General features: G+C 40.9%; 3 protein-coding genes across 4 annotated transcripts; 1 reads left to right on the top strand and 2 right to left on the bottom strand.

Moving 5' to 3' along the window:
- The first annotated feature begins 365 nt into the window (after positions 1–365).
- dtymk (deoxythymidylate kinase (thymidylate kinase)) lies at positions 366–2,528 on the top strand. Its single transcript, XM_080770387.1, has 5 exons — positions 366–606; positions 712–820; positions 1,261–1,351; positions 1,439–1,636; positions 1,750–2,528. Exons 1-5 carry the CDS (start codon positions 477–479, stop codon positions 1,864–1,866), a joined length of 645 nt encoding a protein of 214 aa, XP_080626513.1. The 5' UTR covers positions 366–476; the 3' UTR covers positions 1,867–2,528.
- atg4b (autophagy related 4B, cysteine peptidase) lies at positions 2,521–10,496 on the bottom strand. Its single transcript, XM_080770386.1, has 13 exons — positions 10,433–10,496; positions 8,514–8,615; positions 8,171–8,242; positions 7,947–8,045; positions 7,549–7,650; positions 7,373–7,445; positions 6,917–6,996; positions 5,716–5,912; positions 4,230–4,308; positions 3,979–4,124; positions 3,209–3,265; positions 3,034–3,130; positions 2,521–2,727 (listed from the first exon to the last, which is right to left on the bottom strand). The coding sequence occupies exons 1-13, from the start codon at positions 10,440–10,442 to the stop codon at positions 2,654–2,656; spliced, it is 1,188 nt and encodes a 395-aa protein (XP_080626512.1). The 5' UTR covers positions 10,443–10,496; the 3' UTR covers positions 2,521–2,653.
- A 354-nt stretch (positions 10,497–10,850) lies between these two features.
- boka (BCL2 family apoptosis regulator BOK a) lies at positions 10,851–18,748 on the bottom strand. 2 transcript variants are annotated; one of them, XM_080769923.1, is made up of 5 exons: positions 18,556–18,748; positions 17,898–18,375; positions 16,959–17,087; positions 14,358–14,521; positions 10,851–12,756 (listed from the first exon to the last, which is right to left on the bottom strand). In XM_080769923.1, the coding sequence occupies exons 2-5, from the start codon at positions 18,118–18,120 to the stop codon at positions 12,631–12,633; spliced, it is 642 nt and encodes a 213-aa protein (XP_080626049.1). In that variant the 5' UTR covers positions 18,121–18,375; positions 18,556–18,748; the 3' UTR covers positions 10,851–12,630. The 2 variants fall into 2 exon arrangements, with proteins under 2 accessions (XP_080626049.1, XP_080626048.1); XM_080769922.1 differs by having other exon boundaries at positions 18,564–18,748.
- Between the last annotated feature and the right edge of the window lie 10 nt (positions 18,749–18,758).

Below are 18,758 nucleotides of genomic sequence, written 5' to 3'. Positions count from 1 at the left end.
GTGATAAATGCATATTATGGAAGTACTTTTGTCATTCTTCTGTATTACTGTTGCAACCAGTATTAATCATTGCAATAGGCTTTTATCAACAGTAGGTGGCAGCCATGCTGCTTACAAGTGTTGACACATGAAAAAACATTGACTGAGTCCATGCTTTACATTTACAGTCAAATTGCTGGTTAATTTTATCTATTTATTTATTCAAATTTTTGGGAAAACCCCTACGATCACATATCATTTTCAACTACGAAAACAGTAAATGTGTGCCAAAATCATGGCCAAAATACATTCTAAGCTAATTCTACCGGAAAAGGATGCGTGCTGTGCATATGTCACTTCCTTTGTTGACATTTTGCACAGTGAAAGAGCGCGCAATCGGTGGAAAATCTGCCGGTTTACAGAAGATATTTGGATTGTCAGTAGACCATACCTGCATAATCATACCCATACGGCAATCCTCCACACTGCTTGGATCGATGGCATGCAAACGAGGAGCTCTGATTGTGCTGGAAGGAGTAGACAAGGCCGGGAAAACGACACAATGTAGCAAGTTAGTGCAAGCCCTGCAACAAAGTGGACGGCCAGCTGAGATGATGAGATTTCCCGGTAAGATATATTCAGACAACACAATGTAATGTAACCATGCACTCCGCTCTTTGTGGACCTGGAAATGACCATGAACTCACCATACCACCGTCTGGGTTTTGACAGATAGAACCACTAAGATCGGACAGCTGATCAGCGCCTACCTTGAAAACAAAAGCAACTTGGAGGACCACACAGTGCACCTATTGTTTTCTGCAAATCGCTGGGAACTTGTGTAAGAAAACATTAGCTAACTAACCGTAGTGTAAATCAGTGGTTCTCAAACATTTGTGTCAATAAATAACCACCAAATTAATCGGCTACTGTTAAAGACCAGAGCTAGGCTCCTGTATTATGTATGTGGCGGCGGACCCCCATATGAATTCTGAACATAACATTTTTTCACAAGCCTTCCAAATCTTTTGGAAATAGCCGATCTACAAACTCAACACATTGTGCTTGTAGATGGGCTATTCGAAAATAAGTACAAATATGGGTTACATATGTTAAACTGATTTTGATAGATGGAACCCTCTCAATGACCTTCCAGGCACTCACTTGAGAACCACTGGTGTATGGCAGACAACACATTTGAGTAATACATGCAGGTTAAGCAATTGCTATAAATTGGCAAGCTTTGATAAGGCTGAATATTAATTCCCTTGTGATTCCCAGGCCTTTAATGAAGGAAAAGTTGGAACAAGGGACCACTCTAATTATAGATCGGTATGCCTTCTCTGGAGTTGCATTCACCAGTGCCAAACCAGTGAGTGCTTAAGCTTTTTTGCAAATTCATCCATCCACAAGCTCGTGAGACAGGGGCTATTGTGATGCTCTGCCTTCTACTCCACAGGGGTTCTGTCTGGACTGGTGCAAGCACCCAGACGTGGGACTGCCAAAGCCAGACCTGGTGATGTTCCTAAAACTTAATCCAAATGATGCAGCACTCAGGGGGCAGTTTGGCGAAGAGAGATATGAGAACAGTGTCTTCCAAAGAACAGTCCAGCAGAAGTTTGAGAAACTGATGGAAGACCCTGCAATCAACTGGCAGGTATGAATCAGGGTTGAACGATTAAACATGTGGATTCATTACTTGTGTTCCATTTATATAGGCAAAAGAGAACAATAATCTAATGATTTAACATTGCATGCGTTACCTTCTAGGTAATTGATGCTTCCCAAAGCATTGAAGATGTTCACACCAACATCAGGACCCACAGTTTAAATATCATCAACACAGTTGAGAATCAGCCACTTGGGGAACTATGGACTTCAACCTAGAAATATACATTTTATAATATTTTCAGTCAAAGGAAGTCTTGATCATATTTCCTTTTTGCACTTTCAGGTTAAATGAATACATTTGGACCAATGAATACATTTGGACCAACCAAGGGCGCACATGATTAATATTAATTATAATGCAGGAGAAACAAATGTAATAAGATTTTCATTTTATTGTATCTCTTTTCCATTACATCTGTCTACATGTTGAGTAAATAAATAATTGTCAAATTAACTAGTGTACAGATCTTTAGACAGGACAAGGATACCTTTGCATGAACAATTAATTATACAGCTTTGTCTGAAAAATCGACTAAAATTTGGTTTCATTACAGGCTGTTACAGACTTGAGATATTAGTGACAAAACCGCGAAAAGCCATGTGTGTCATGAACCATTTGTTTTTTAAAAACAAAACTGTTATGGCAAATTATTATGGAGACGGGAAGGCACCATATCACTTCAAAATAAACATTTAAAGTGTTAAGACTCAAATGGAGATGCTTATTGTGAAGATGTGCATACAGAATTTATCCTGAGCTCCTGCTACTGCCTCCCACCAAGGCAGCCTCCGTTTTGATACAGAGCATTCAGGGGCTGTTTAGAAGAACGCTGTGACACATGACTACGCCATGGTGGTGCTGGACTGGCTCGACAAGGTCACCAGTCATCTTCATTTTCCCCTTTTTTGGCTTCCCTCCTGATACAGAGAAGAAATCCAAAGAATTGTCTGCATACTGTTAAGGGCACAACTTAAACAGTATAATGTTTGTTCATTCCTTCCCTCACAGGGACAGGATCTCAAACTCTTCATCCTCCGAGTCAAAGAACCGCTCCAACCTGTCGTTGTCTGAGAAATCTGGGGAGGGATGAAACGGGTCATTAGTTTTGTATAATCTATGTATTAGGGACACATTGATGCTGTCAGTGCAAAACCTTGTAGTTCCAAACCCTTTACTGTTCAGGAAATGGGGAAGGAAATCGGTTCCAAAAGATCCAATGTAGCTCACAACATGCCATGGAGCGTTGTTAGCTTGTAGATCGTCTATATGCACTTGCACGATGAAGTAGGGCATTCATTTACGAAAAAACTAACTTCACTATGGAGATACAAGGTTTCTGCCTGACAAACAATATACAAAATCAGTCAAATGAAAATATGTACCGGGTGTGAGGTTGAGGACATCCACGCTGAGTCCCATGTGAGAGGGTTGGCTGTCAACTAGCTCAAACATGGGCAAGCCTCCTTTTTTGCAGGAGAGCTAGGAAACAGAACAGATGTCAATTATCCTCTTACTGAACTGAATAGAAAGCAGCAGCAGATGATGACCGAGACCTACCCTTCGAATGCGCATACACCAATCGTCAAATTCATCTTCGGTATTGCAGAAGAAGCCCTAGAAAAGGACAACAAGAACGTATACAGGCTTAGGCATCACAGAATAGACAAAGGAATAAGTAAGTGTCTTACTCTTAGGTCGGACACTAACGGAACAGCTTCAGTTAACCTTGACAGCCTGTATAAGTGTCTGGAACTTGTACTGGAGGGATACAACATTATCTAACACAGTGGTTTCCCAAGTTTATGTATTTGGCCATCAGAAAATATTTTGTCCCAGGGACCCCCACAAGATTTATTAAATGTTTCCAAAATGTACTAGCTCACAATGCTTTGTGGTGTGACTCACAAAACGTAATCGCCTCATTTGGCATTTTGATGACAGTGAAGAGCGCTGTCTTAACATGTCGGTCCAAAATCTATCGGGTGTTAAACTAGGTTGAGATCTGGTGAATATGAAAGTCACAGGCCAGCATATGATTTATTTATATGCATCAAACCATTCAGTGACATCTTGTGTCCTGTAGATGGGGGCATTTTAATCCTGGCAGAGACCACTCCCACCAGGAGTGTTTAGAAGAGTTGGTGTCATGTGGCAAAATAATGAACCGTATTTTTCTTCTCCCTCCTTGATCCAAGGGCCTGCTCAGCATGATATATTTAACTGCTTGATTGTTAACACCCATAAGGAGCCATGTGCTATGGTTATTATATTTCTCAGCTCATTTTATTCAGGTTTTCCTTTCATCTGAATCGTCCTAGAGTCCCTACCGCTGCAATGGATGGGTCCAGTTCACAGATGTGCATGCGGCAAGGCGGGTGCTGACAGTGGTACGTCTCGTCAGGGACTTGACCATCTTCATATGGCTCCACTGCAGGCTGGGTGGTGTGAGGGTCTAAATAGATGAGCTCCTCTCCTGTAAGGTTGAAAAGGAAGTGAGCTCATTGAGGGGTAGCTCTACTTATGATGGAAGCTCCACCGGTGACCACATTAGTTAATCTAACCAACAAGCAGAACATACCGACATAACCAATGAAGTAATGGGCACTGTTGGGCTTCCCTCCGATAACACCCAAGGACTGAGGCAGCATGAAGCATTGCTGTGAACAGACAAGAGTGTATTGAAACCCAAGTTTTATCTGACATTGCACTGATTTAATTCAGATAATAGTTCTTGTGGGCGAGCTTGCTCTGATACTAGGGGCTGTATTTTGCGTGTCTCAAGTACCAGGTCTTATTCCCTAACTTGAGTAAACTAAAGACCTGGAGGCGTGATCAATGCTCTTTGGCCACTCAGAATAGCCAAATGGCATTGATCACGCCTCCAGGTCTTTAGTTTACTCAAGTTATGGAATAAGACCTGGTACGCAAAATACAGCCCTAGATGTCCACCCATATCAAATGAGAAATTACAGTAAATTCAAATGTCACATTAACCTTGTATAGTTAACTAGTCAATGTAGTCATGTAATTTGGAAAGCATAAACCAAAAGATACTTGTCTGATGATATTGCCTTCTTTGTACATTTTTGTGAATGGTGTGTTGGCAGCCAGTAGCTGAAAGCTGAAGCATCACTCCATATACTGCATTGCAGAGGTTGCTTGCTACAATTTGTTAGTTACAAACCACTCAATTTGTCTTTCCCATTTGTCTCCCAATTTTGTCATAATGCCAATTTCCCAAATGCATATAGTCCCGGTCACTGCTAACCCCAACTGTCTTTGGGACGGTGTAGAATTGAACGGTTACTGTTCACAGGTACACTGTACACATTTCCCCTTTTTTCGAACAGTCTATATGAGGATATATTTTTTAGCAGAGAAGTGTATACTTGTATGTCTTTAAATGTTCTGATGAATTGACAAGGAGGACCCTCATGTAAACAAGTCTTAGTACTTTTTCTGGTTTTATCCTCTTAGCAGATTTTGTATTGACCTGTACTGTCTTTGAATTGTACCCTTTCTACACGTGTCCGATACACATGAAGTTGCTAGGCACTTATTTTTCCGAGACAGTGAGGAGTTTAACCAGGACGTCCTCCAAACATGGCGTTGTTGCAGTTTGGTGACCTGCCGAGATGTGGTATTTAGGACACATAAATATTAGCCGCATAGATTTGTTTATGGACAGTGACGTTATGTGTAGTCCATGTCTCCATAAGATGGTCACATTAACCAATTTCACCGTAACACTGCCACTGTAGGATGGAGGCGGCAGAAATTGGGGTATTGGAATTTGGCTTATGTGTGCAGAAAATGTCATATCCTTCCCAGTTCTGTAAGAGTTGCTTGTGCAGCAACAGAAATCACCCTCCCGTGAACAACATCGCAAATTGTGTTTTTAAGTTAGATTTTGTGAGTTTAGTTTAGTTCATTTTGTTAGAATCCTCCATGGTGCATCCTCCTTTCCCGGGGGCAAGGAGGATGCACCATGGAGGATTCTAACTGCTATGGAGATGTTGACCATTTAGTTCCATGATAAACCAGATATGTTGATTGTGTGTCACCTTCAGGGTTTCGATGTAGGCTTCGTTTATGTCACTCAAGCCCAGCCTGAGAGGAATGAGCAGGACAAGAGGTTTCCAGAGGGCTGTCTCTTCTTCAGCCAGGGCACAGGCACCCTCCATGCAACCGTTAAGTTCCCCTGCACCATCTGGTTGAGCACAGGCTCCTCCATAGTCCAGCCAAGGCATACAAAGACGTTCTGCAAAAAAAACAGCCAGAATAGCTGTGGATTTTTTTCCCCTAGGATTTCATCGTGTGTGTGAGTGAGCAGGTTTATTTAGTTTAAACAGGAAGGGTAGTGTCAGACAGGGAACCAACCAAGGACGAGGGTCGGATTTGATCAGCATATGGTCTGTGCGCTAACTGGCTGAGTCACCAGGCAGCCCATCCAATCACATTGCTTTTCATTTTGACCTTGTGTTTGGAGTCATCCAATCACATTTTCATTTTGGTTTAGTGGGGGACAAAAACATTGACATGTTATGTTTCTGCAATGTTTCTGAAAAACAATGTCGACGTTTCTGAACCAAAAACAACATTCTAATACTATATTTGTTTGTCTTAGTATATTGACTTGTTAGGGCTTATCTGAGGAGGCTGTCTTTGAGTTTGTAAGTAAAAAATATAACTACTGTACAATCAATGTATAATTTTGGATTCTAACTGATTCCCAGTATACAACTCTGGTGGTGTTTAATGCAGTCAAAAGTGTGGCCATGGGCTCAAATCCACTTATTTTAGTGTGCCTGCCTCGTTTGGAACGTTTGGTGATTGGATGACTCCTAGCATGAGGACACGCTCATTGATTCTTCATAAATCTTGCCCTCCCATCCCAGTAAAGAAATAATTGTACAGAGGTGTGCTTTTTAAGTTACAACTCTAAACTGCACCTTAAGATGTCTCCTGATTTGATGTGCTTTTCAACTAATTGATTAGATTCCTGTCCTGTATTAATTTTCATCTAGTTGATTATCACAATTATCATCATTAGAAACAACACAATTATGCACTTTGTAGCCTGGCACATATGCTCTATGTCTCACATCAACATGATTCATTCACTGTTTTACCACAGTGCAATAACTGGGGTAAAACATTAACCACAGCTGTAGTGGTTTTGCCTGTCTGTCATAACTGAATCAAAATCGTGAAATGCCCCTCCCCTACTCCTCCAAAACAAAAAAGAAAGGTGATCGTACTCACTGATCTCCTCAATCACCACTGTGTTGTCCATCGCCACATGTACCACTAATCGGCTCCATGAGTCAAACATTGCCAGTTTCCTGAGTATACAGTAGACAGTATAAGTAATTTGGGCCACTTTTTCTCCCACAAAGCATACAGTAGTCAGTAGTGTTTTCTTTTTAACGCAACTGGGTTCCATTAATTTGAGTATGGATGAAAAATCAATACTTACAATTTACATAAAGACATATGACATCGCAATTATTTATCACCATTGACAACATTATTCAATAAGTTGAGTTCACTAAAGTTTTAATGAATAGACAATGACTTTGTCTTTATCTTCCTGTGATAGTGGATAATACAGGCAGATAAAAAAAGATACAACACAGTGCTGGCCTGATGCAATGTCTGGGTGACCTGCTGTGTGTCAACGTTGTGTGTATTCACGGTCTGGGATGTAGCTGTGCTTACTTTAGAACCTGTGCCACCGTGTTTGGTCCATACCACTGCCCTATGGACTTTCCTTCTCCAACTCCCATCTGGGCTGCAGCGCAAATGGAGAAAAACAAAATGCACATTAAAGTGTAATTTCATTATTTCAAGTAGTATCCGTGTATGACTGTCATGCTAATATGTTAGGGGTTTACCAATTTGATGGAGGGAATAGTAGCTGTCCTTCTTGTCAATGAAGGCATTGAGAATGCTGATGTATTCTTCTCTTTGTTTCTGCCCTCTGACCCATCTCCAGTCTGACAAACAGGCAGTTATCAGTTAAAGCAAGCTCCTCGTGGTATTCTCTGAATAGAACAGTACTTTGTGCCAGACAGTGCAGTCACTTAGTTAAATGGCTCTGCAAAGATAAGTTCGACTTAAGCCTAATTTGTACTTCAATCCTTGACGGTGTCAGCCACAGAAAACAACTTATTTTCAAGTGTTCGGCGAGCATGTAATTATGTATAGTTTGGGTTTTAGGTGATTACTGCCATGCATAGACTGACGGTATCAAAAGCAGATAAAACAAATAAATGTCAGTATTGAGACGTACCTCTGCCTAAATGCCTACAGACCAAGGCCTCTGCAAGGATCATCTGGCCACATCGCAACATACAACCCCAGCCTGTGTCAGATGTTGGTCCTGTCCCTCCTGTAATACAATGTATGTCACATACGATATAAGCTACAATTTAACAGAAACATGAAAGAAAGGGGGGGGGGGGGGGGGAAAGGTGTTGATCGCTCAACAAAGCCTATACTGTTTGGCTAACTTACCAATTGGCTGGAAGTTTTTTCTGTATGTGAACCAGAGTCGTGAAGTAACATCAGACAAAATCTCATCCTTTTCTAAAAGGGAAGAAAATAAATCAGCATGCAGCATTATGTTTCACATAAACTGAATGTGAATTGGTTTCCATACTTTAACACACTTATTTCACACTCATCATCTCATGTCATAAATTTACTGGTATTCTCATTCTCTCCCTTTCATCACAAATGATTGATTGATTGATAATTTTATTAGACAATAAGATGCAAACAGTACAGGGTACAGTCAAGCACAGCATTGGTCCAAAAGGACCAAAGTACTAGTACACCAATTGTTGTGCCATGCTACCTGTGAGTGCGCTGAACTCTTTCCCCAAGATCCACACAGGTTCTGAGGTCTCAGGAAAATCTTCGAACTCTCCAAAGCGAAGTGTGTCGTATGTCAGGGTAGCTGAAATTAAACAAGCATACACAAGCATGAATGATATGGGGGTAAGTGACATTTGAAGAGTGTCCTACTTACCCATCGGCCCTCAGCTTCAGCTGACAACTAGCCGTGCCGTTCACTTTTTCCATTTCTAGTTTTTAGGTTGAAGTGTCCTTAAGTACCTGCTTTACAGATGTATGATCCTAGATTTCCTTAATAATGTCACCAGTGTGTGTATAATGTATCTTGTCCAATATTCAGTTACGCCCCAAAGAGCTTCACAAAACATAAAGAAACAACATGGATCTGCAAGAGGAAACCTGCAATCACAATTAAGTACTCTAGACCTGACATGACTTCTTCAATGCAATTAGAACGATTACTGGGCTCATCGCCAGTTTCAATGTGGCACTTCAGTGAATGGAATGCAGGCTGTGTGTGTCAGGGGTATACATGAACTCGTTTCAAGTAAGGAAATACATGACACATCTATACCGTAGTCTTTGCAGACATAACTTGCACGGCAACTTTGTGAGAGGTTCGAGGGGGTAAGCTTGATTGAGTAGGGAAAGAACACTGGATGATGCGTCACTAAATGTAAACGATGAGCACATCTTATTCAGCCCTTGTCCAAAACATAAACCCTTTGAACTTACATTTGTCAGGACAGCTCAGACTGGTATGTTACAACTAAAATAATGTTCTTGCAAGAAAGGGTTAATTGGCCAGAAGGCACATAGTCATATATACTGGTTGGGTTAGCTCTGGTCCATAGCTCTAATGGGTATAATGTTAATATTTTTAAACCATGCTTAGTTAGGCCTATCATCAATATACCATTATAAGATTAAAACAAACAAGAGTGTTCGATGCTTTTACGACTGAGTCTTTTGAACATTACATTATATGATTAAATAACACCTTTGAGTGTTAGCTTATTCCTTTTTTAGTCTTTTGAACGTTACATTATTATGATTAAGCAACAGATTTGATTTGGTTTTGATCGTCATGGATACCTTTTGAGACTGGACCTTATTTTTTGCAATGCTTGGCTGTCTAACCTTAATTCATACAAAAAACACCACCTGGCACAATATAGACTAGTTAGTCACTCTGAGATAAACTTTTATCCTTGGCAACAAGTAGTTAATAAACATATTGTGTGCTTTGAGGGTTCATAAACACGTCACGCACTCAACATTAGCTCATAAGGTTGCAAAACACAAAATATAGTTTATTGTTTTGGATCCCATTTAGCTTTAGCTTAGGTCTAAACTTACCGGTGAATAGCCAGTGACTTTATTTATTATAGACTTCTAAATCAACTTTCTCCTGACTTGTATCTACATGTCAGAAGTTTGTCAGACTCAGTGTGAACCTAATGACTCTGATGGTGACAATGCACTGACTGTCTCATCATGGGCGTAACATTAGCATGACCAGTCCATCCAACCAAGGGCACACAGCAAAGCCAATCGCAGCATAACAACTTCCCACGGGGCTATTAACAACGACGCTATGTGGCAGTCAATCGTATATGTGACATTTAAGTTGTGTGACTAGCTGTCAATGCGAGAAGACCGCAGGACACACTTTTATAGAGGCTACAGCACAAGCTAGCACACTTTAGCTTTGGTCCAAAACGTTAGCCTGCTAATGGCAACTAGGCTAAAGAAAGCACCAGGGAGGATTGTGTGTGCTGTTGTGGGACTGCCGGCGGCTGCCGGAGGTGTTTTCGTTACAGAATCATCAAATACGAAATAATGGGACAGTTCGGGCGTTAGCTTAGCAGCTAAAGGGGAGAAAAAAATACTTATTTCCAACAAACAAATGCATCCTACCTGCATCCATCCCGACGGTCTTCAGCCTAGCCTATCTTGTTTGTTATGCACTCCGCCGTTGACCACTTGGCCAATGGGAAGACCGTATTTCTTGCGGAATTCGTAGAGGAGGCGGGACCTTTCTGGTCACTTCCAATCAGGCGTTCTGTTTTGGGCGGAGTGATCGGGTTCACTTCCACGAGACGATACGTGTACATGCCTGCGGTGACAGTGTGTGTCCTCCAATGGGCCCTGTGCTGTACACATGTTCTATAGATCAGCGCATCGCGCCAAGCAGGCAGCGACCACCATCTGTAAACAAACCCTTTCAACGTGTCTTCCATCCCAATGATCCCATGACTGTTTGTTTACCCGCCGCTGCTTCTGTATTTTGACATCGAAATGACAAAGCAAAAAGCTACACGACAAGGCCGACACATTTTTTAAACTATTTTTTTAATTTTATTTCGTAAGACACTCAGTGCTGCATGCCAAACAAAACGTGAGATTATTCACATTATGTTCTATTTGTAAAATTAAATCAAAGACAATAAAAGTGCATCAAGCCCAAGAATTACAAAGGCGACAATTACGTAGAAATGAACAAATGGTCCAGAAAACACACCTTGCAGCACGCGCGCGCGCGCACACGCACGCACGCGCACACACACACACACACACACACACACACACACACACACACACACACACACTTAAGTGCATTAAGTATATTGTAGACATCATTTTTAACAGAGCACTTGGCTGCAATTCGAAACTGCATGGCCCCAGTAAAAAGTCAACCCCCCCCCCTTCCTTAATACTGTACATATTATTTATTTATATTTCCAACCGTTTATACATGATGTTTTTGCATAGTAAATAGCCTACTGTATATTTGTATGTCATTAAAGATTCAGAAGAATTGTATAGCCTATGATGGACCCCAATGGAAACAAGTCATGGAAACAAGCCAGGCTTTCTTGGGTTTTGATTGAATCCTCTTATAGACCTTGTATGAACTGTACTATTTCTGCAAACTGTTAATAAAGTAATCAATCATTCAATAATATGGCATGTGACCTTTCTTGGTCTCCTTTTCATTAGATCAATTTGTGTCTGACTAAATGAGACCAGTGCCAGACCGAGGTATGCTATCTGGCCAGATATAGGCCTGACAGTAACAAGTATAACTCCTACTGTTATTGCGACTGCAGGTTGCATTTACTATGAAAACGTGCAATTCCCGTCAGTCAGTCAGTGTATCACTCAAAATCCCCAAACCTGTACATGGGAAAGCCCCCATATGGTTCCCAGGTCTCGTGACATCACTATGACATCTGATGTCATAGTAAATGCGATCTGCTGTCACAATTAAGCCTATATATGGATATCCCTGATGTCATCAATATTGGCCAGCAACTCCACATCTGACCTCAAACCCTTAGATCTCCATATATGGATATATGTCAGAACCTGACATTCCATAATATGTTGATCTGACCTCATCAAACCCTGTACACTAAATACATGCTCCTTATATGGCCAGTACAGAATTCTTTCCATGTTGATCTGACCCCCCCCCATGTCAAAGCACCAGCGTTCGCTCGCCCAGCAGTCTGCCATCAACGAGGCGGATGCGTCTTACTGGTATATCTGTGTGTTTATTAATCTGATTTGGTATTGTGCATTGCTTTGATTATTGCTGTTTTAACTTTTAGATTGTATGAAATCTTGTTTTTATTGTTTCTGTGTTCATAAATTAAGCTGTAAAAGCTTTAATTACCATTCCCCATAATTATCATTTCTACCACTAGGAGAGCAAATCTCAGCTTCAGGCAGCGAGTATCCAATTTAATAAAGTCTGGAAAAGAGAATAGGCCTAAATTCTCAGTGCCTAGTTAAAAAAGTATACAAAAAATACACCGAGCATGTGACGTAATGAACTAATGCTTGAATATCATTGAGTGAGTGTGTCATAATATTACTGTTAACAATAAATACATACTCTAGTCTAGCATGTGAAGCCGAGGAGATTAGGCTAAATCCATGTCGTCTGTGAAGGGTGATCATTCATGCAGGCTCAGTGCAAATGTCCTCAAGTGTAAACATATCCAAGCCAAGGCAGTGGTTACTTCTTCAATGGGGCGGGGTTGTACTATGTTGGTGAGGGAGACTACAGCTGGCCAATAATCTGTTTGTAGCGTATCAAATCACATCTTTCACTTTTCCCGGAGGAGATAAAACACCATGGCCTTCAAGTAGTGTCCACAGGCACAGACGACAGACACCAACCAGTGGGAATGGAAGCTGGGGTCAGTATTCACCACACATTTCGTTACATCCACCTGGGTTGGCAAAGGAAAAGGCATACATTTAGCACCTCTATTAATAATTAATAATATAATACAATGGTAGAGTTTTGCATGTGGAACCTCATAAGTGGGTCAGTAGACAGAGCCAAGGAAAAAGCATTTTAATGGTAACATATTGAGTTATTATTTGATATAGTCGTCCAGAAACAGCTGTTACTTTTCAGGAAATGGAAAAAACAATGTGTGTTCCAATGGATCCAATATAGTTATTATTTAGTCACAAGTAGCCTCGGTACCCAGGCTACTATTTTCGTTCGCATTTGGCTAAGTCACACACTATTGCTATGCAACTAGTCCACAAATATGCAATTCCAACGCCAAAGACAACACTGTAACCCAGTGACTGTATTGACTCTAACCTCAACATAACATATTTCAGAAAACCACCTAAACAGTTGGGAGATTTTTAGATGCAACCATATAAAAGAAGAATGTACTGAGAAATAAGTGCTAAAACCTTTGTCCAGCTGCCCAATCTAAACGATCCCTTTTAAGCTCATAAGTTGTTAGTTAAGTAACTGTGGTACGTGCTACCATCACAACTCTTACGTGCGCTCACAGATCACACATTATAATTATCCCCAGAAAATAGGTATCTTATTCATCACCCGGGATGTCGGTTATACAAGGCATTGTGTCATTTTGCCATTTTGTGACACCCTAATTATCTGCGAGAGTAAACAAACATGAGGCAGAGAGACAGGGCACCCGGTCTACCCGGTGGACTGACTAGTTTCAGTTATTTTGTGCATTCCCCCCAAATGCACCATTTAAGCATCAGTACAAGAGCTTTTGTTCACTTTTATGCAGTGCCAACAGAGCGGAACATGGACAGAGAGGCACTTTTCCAGTCCTTTTCTGCCTGAGCTCCTGCGCCTCTCATTTACCACAGTTGATTTTTGAAGATCACAACTAAAGTTGTTGTTGTTTTATGAAGTTTTTAGGCTTATAATGCCCAATAGACCTAAATGAAGGTCAGGTGTTCATGCACTGCTTTCTTATAGATTGCCCAAAGTAATGATGATCAATGAGCTGGTATTAATTTGAACACATACTGTATATAATTGAAATTGGGGATAACCTCTGTTTTATGTGTGGAGGGTAAGACCTACTGATTATGTGTGGAGGCGGGTAAGACATATTATAGCTGGTTGTACAAACTACCCTGTAACTCTTAAGTGCCTTTCACACCAAGGATTTTAATTAAAATATATTGTTTTAAATATAATTCTAATTCAAGTCCGCACTACAACTATAACAATGACAAAAGTGAATGGTATAGTTAGCATTATGGTGTTAAGGCCTAGGCTGTTTTATACTTTTGCTATTTGTAAATAGTTTATGTACAAATTGCATGTGTCGCATCATGGCATGTTGTGTTATCCTTTTTTAAATGTATTTTGAAAAATCTTGTTTTTTGTCATTTTGAAAATGCTTGAGAAGTTGAAGTGAAAAAGTGAAAATGTTAATATTAACCTATGACATGCCCAGAATAGGCACACAGATAGGGTTCAAGAAGTTAAACTAATAATGAAAATGTGAAAGCGAAAAGCAACAATCTAACTTCCCCTTACCCAGCCCCCTCTCCTTTTCAACCAGGAGGTCAGACTCTTGCGGACAAACTCCCCCATGCAGTCTACAATGGTATGGACCATGGCTGGGTGGCCATGCCGGACACAGTCCACTGCCAAAGCTCCTGCCACGGCATACAGAGAAACTACCTTTCCCCAAGTCACACCTGGGAACAGATGAGAGATGCAACAAGTTACAAGACTTATAGTCAATACAACAAAACAGCTATTGGAACATCATTGTGAAGTACTTAACATTGTTTGATCTAAACTTGTCTGAGAAACGTGCGTGTGTGTGCACACGTGATGGGGGGTCTCAGCTTTTGGCCTTCCAAGGATTTGGAAAGCACTGTCTTAGAGTTATATAACCCCCAGCAGCGGCCAACCTGCCTTTCTCTAGAGACAAAGACGAAACCTCAGGAACAAAGCTTGAAGTAACCAGAATGCATTCTTCTGTTAGATCAGTCATCAGGTCATTTTTTCCAGAATTAACCCACATGTTAATAATGCCTTTATCTAAGTCTGATATTGTAAACATCCATCACATACAAATTGTCTCATTTCCATCTATAATTTAGAATAGTCATCCTTTCACAAAGTTAGATAAATGATGATTCTGTTGTTTCTCTTTGTTTTCTCCTTGTTTAATGGCCTGTGATGCCTCTGTTTTAGTGTGCTTCAACCTTCAACTGACTTGTTTACAAAGTAATTTTGTTCAACTGAAGATGTTTTTTTCACTCTAAGATTCCTCGTCTGAACGTTTTGTTACAAGGACTGCCAGTATGTAACTGATACCAAATGTATCTCTGCTTTGCTAACACCAGATGGTTCCACTGTGCTTATTACAGGATACTACGTGGATGAGTTAACTTCAAGTTTGAATACTTATAGCACATATTGTACAGCACACGCATTATCATAGTAACAACTGCGCATATTTTTCAACATATTTCAACATTGATAATCACTTCAACCCTAGCATTCCTACTCTGGGGGTCGAAAATCCAGCATCCAGAATGGCAGATCTACAGGCTCACAACACATCACAATGCAGCATGTTGTGAGAATGTAGACCAGCAATTTGCTGCAAAGTTATAATGAGGCTATCTGCATTGGTGCAGATAACCCATTCACTGACATCCTCTGCTGTTGCCCGTGCATAAGGACACAGTGTGGAGAACACACTGACGTTTGTTTGTTTTACTCATCGAACAAGTCTGTGGTTATATAATCTACTCCTGTTCAGGACTTCCTCTCTAGATGGTGAACTCTATGCTTAGCTAAACTGTCAATCCAAATGTATGTATGAATTTAAACCACTGCCATTGTACAGTAGGCTATATTATGCATAAAATAGTACAAACATGTTCAAACAGAGTACTATAAATAGTTGAAAGAATGTGTCAGTAAGCTGGGTATATAACCACATGAATCCTATAGCGTCCCTATATTCTGGGGAGAACATAAACCAGGCTTATGGTATAGTTGCCCATGGAGCGGAGTGCTTTGTGACTGTATTCCCTGAGGAAAGGAGTGTGCTGATGAGTGAACTCACTGGGTGGGGACTTAACTGTGTGTAATGACCACACTCCGGGAACATTTAACCTAATATGGGGCAGACAGACATGTTCACTGTACAAGCTCTTTTCCTGCAAAGGGAACAATAGCAGAACAAACTTCCCTCTAAAGCCTGATTTGGTGCTTTGTCGCACAATTGTGTCGTACACCCAAAATAGGAGATCTGTTCACACAACGTGGTGGAACACCACGATGCATGTTGTAAGTTTGTAGATTGGCTAGTTAAGCAAAACACACAGGATTGCAGTGTGCAAGCTTTCTTTCCACATCGGTGGTTTAGTTTGGATACAGTGTTGTTCAGCTGTGTCTTTGTGTGCACATGTGTTTGTTCCTTTTCCTCCATGTAAAGCAAACATTGAACCTGTCTGTGTACAGAAAAGGGATCTATTTTGTTTGTCTCCCTTAGGCTCAATTACAGTACGTCCACTCCATGTGAAGAGAACTGCACAGGATTAACACAGGATTGTGTTGTGTATACAGTACACTACACAACAAAAATCCTCTGTGTTAATTCAACTCTATAGACAGTGGTAAAATGTTACCCCTCTCTCGAGTTGGATTAACAAAGAGGTGTTGCTGTCCACTCTGAGGACTGTTGGTCTGAATTACTGTGTCCATCTTAAAGCCTCAACATTCAGTATTGTTGAGTTGGGTGAAGGACTGCAGTTTCTCCTGTCTAAATTAAAGCAAAACAATGAGCTTCTAAGGGCGCAATCGGCTGTGCTGCATTTGTTAAGTTCAAAATGTGTCAAGTATTCAATTCACCAGTGTGTGTGTGTGTGTGTGTGTGTGTGTGTGTGTGTGTGTGTGTGTGTGTGTGTGTGTGTGTGTGTGTGTGTGTGTGTGTGTGTGTGAGAGAGCATATTATCATTATATTTAACTAATATGATGGATGGACATATCTATGTATGTATATATTTCTCTATCCAATCAAATGTATTGTTGTAGCCTACCCTACCAATTTAATGTGGCAAAGATGAAGAGCTAAAAAAGAAAACTGTCTGCATGCATATTTGAAAATTGTACCTGTGGAGAATATATCTGCAGCCACTGCCAGGAAGGCATCAGAAACCACGCTTTCTGATGCCACTGTGATATTGAGCTGCCGAGCCACATTACGATAAATGTTGGGACGTAGGTACTCCAACTCATCGCCTGGTCAAAACAAAACAATTATGAGCTGATATAAGTGATATTCATTGCCTGGGTGACATGGTCTTACTTAAAGCTTTTTATAAAGCTTATTCATAGATGTTTACATATTAATCTAAGTAATAAGTAAATATATTTAACAATGTATCATTCTTAGCTATATGGAATGGAGTTCTCCATATATTTAAATTATAGAGTTATAACTTATTTATTAGGTTATCGTTTTTTATATATTATCTTATTGTCTTGGATAAGATTGTGTCTACTGTCAACTGCCTGCAGGTTGATGAAACCTTTGTAGAATCTATCATGTTGCGAATATGGTTATGAAGGCCATCCATCACTACATATAGGCCAAGGTCCAGGGAGGGCAGGGACCCCCAAAGATCCCAGAGAGTCCCCAGACCCAGCAAGGTAGTTAACACGAAGCCTGTTTACACTGTTTAATAGCTGATCTACAAGCTCAACAAGTATGTTGTGAGCTTGTAGATGTGATATTTCCAAAAAAGAAGAAAACTCTTGAAAACTGGGTGATTATGCAGGCTATAACACCAAACTTGACACACACACGCACACACACACACACACACACACACACACACACACACACACACACACACACACACGCACACACACACGCACGCACGCACGCACGCACGCGTGCACACACACACACACACACACACACACACACACACACACACACGTGACACACACACACACACACACACACACACACACACACACACACACACAGAATAACAATCAAGTTAACGGACCACTGCTATAGGCCAATCATGAATGATCACATACCCAGCCAAAGAAGCACCGACGATATTTCTCCAATGGTGCCACCTGATGCGGACAGTCCGTGCTCAGGTTTGGACCAGCCTATCCCAGCACGGTTCAGTCTGGAGTGGATGTAGTCCCGGCATAGAGCCTTGGCCTGCGATACGAGCTCCTTGTCGGTGGGTGAGCGGTCGAATACGTCCATCACTTCAGCCGCAAACACTGATGAGCGACGCAGCATCTCCATGCCCCGTTCAGCGGTGCATTATATTATTGGTCAACCCCCCCAAACGACCTATACTCCTCCTTAATCGCCGTGTATGGAGGTCGCACTTCACCAAGCACGTCTGACCAGACCTCCCCTTGGCAGATGATGACTTTTCAGAGAATGTTGTCCACAATGTCCAGCATGAGAACACACACGGACTACGGATGGATTAGACCTGGTTTAGATCTCTGGACATCTTTCCAGAGGTCTTCAAATTCAATGATCCGCAGGCAGCTGCAACAGAAAGTAGCCTATTAACATTTAGTAGGCTAGACGAGGAATAAAAACAGCTTGATCAACATTAGGCTATCTTATGGTCTAGATATCGAATCGTATCGGCATAAACAAGAGCATAGCCTATACATTATGTAGCCTACGTACATTGCATCATAATATTGGAAAAGTGAAACTTACCCAGTTACCCTCTTTTTTATTATACTTTCTTAAACGCGCTAAACGATAAAAAACGTCCGAAAGCAATTTTTGTTCATGTTTTTATACTTACAAACATCGCTTTGATTAATTAATTGCTGCTATAATTTGGCTACAGATTGATTAATGAAGCTGCTATATTTTGGCTACAGATTTTAGGTCAATCTGTTACGCGCAAAACTATT

The sequence above is a fragment of the Protomyctophum bolini genome, assembly GCF_963924005.1.
Source record: "Protomyctophum bolini genome assembly, chromosome: 8".
Lineage (NCBI taxonomy): Eukaryota > Metazoa > Chordata > Actinopteri > Myctophiformes > Myctophidae > Protomyctophum > Protomyctophum bolini.
This window is presented reverse-complemented; position numbering and strand designations above follow the sequence as displayed.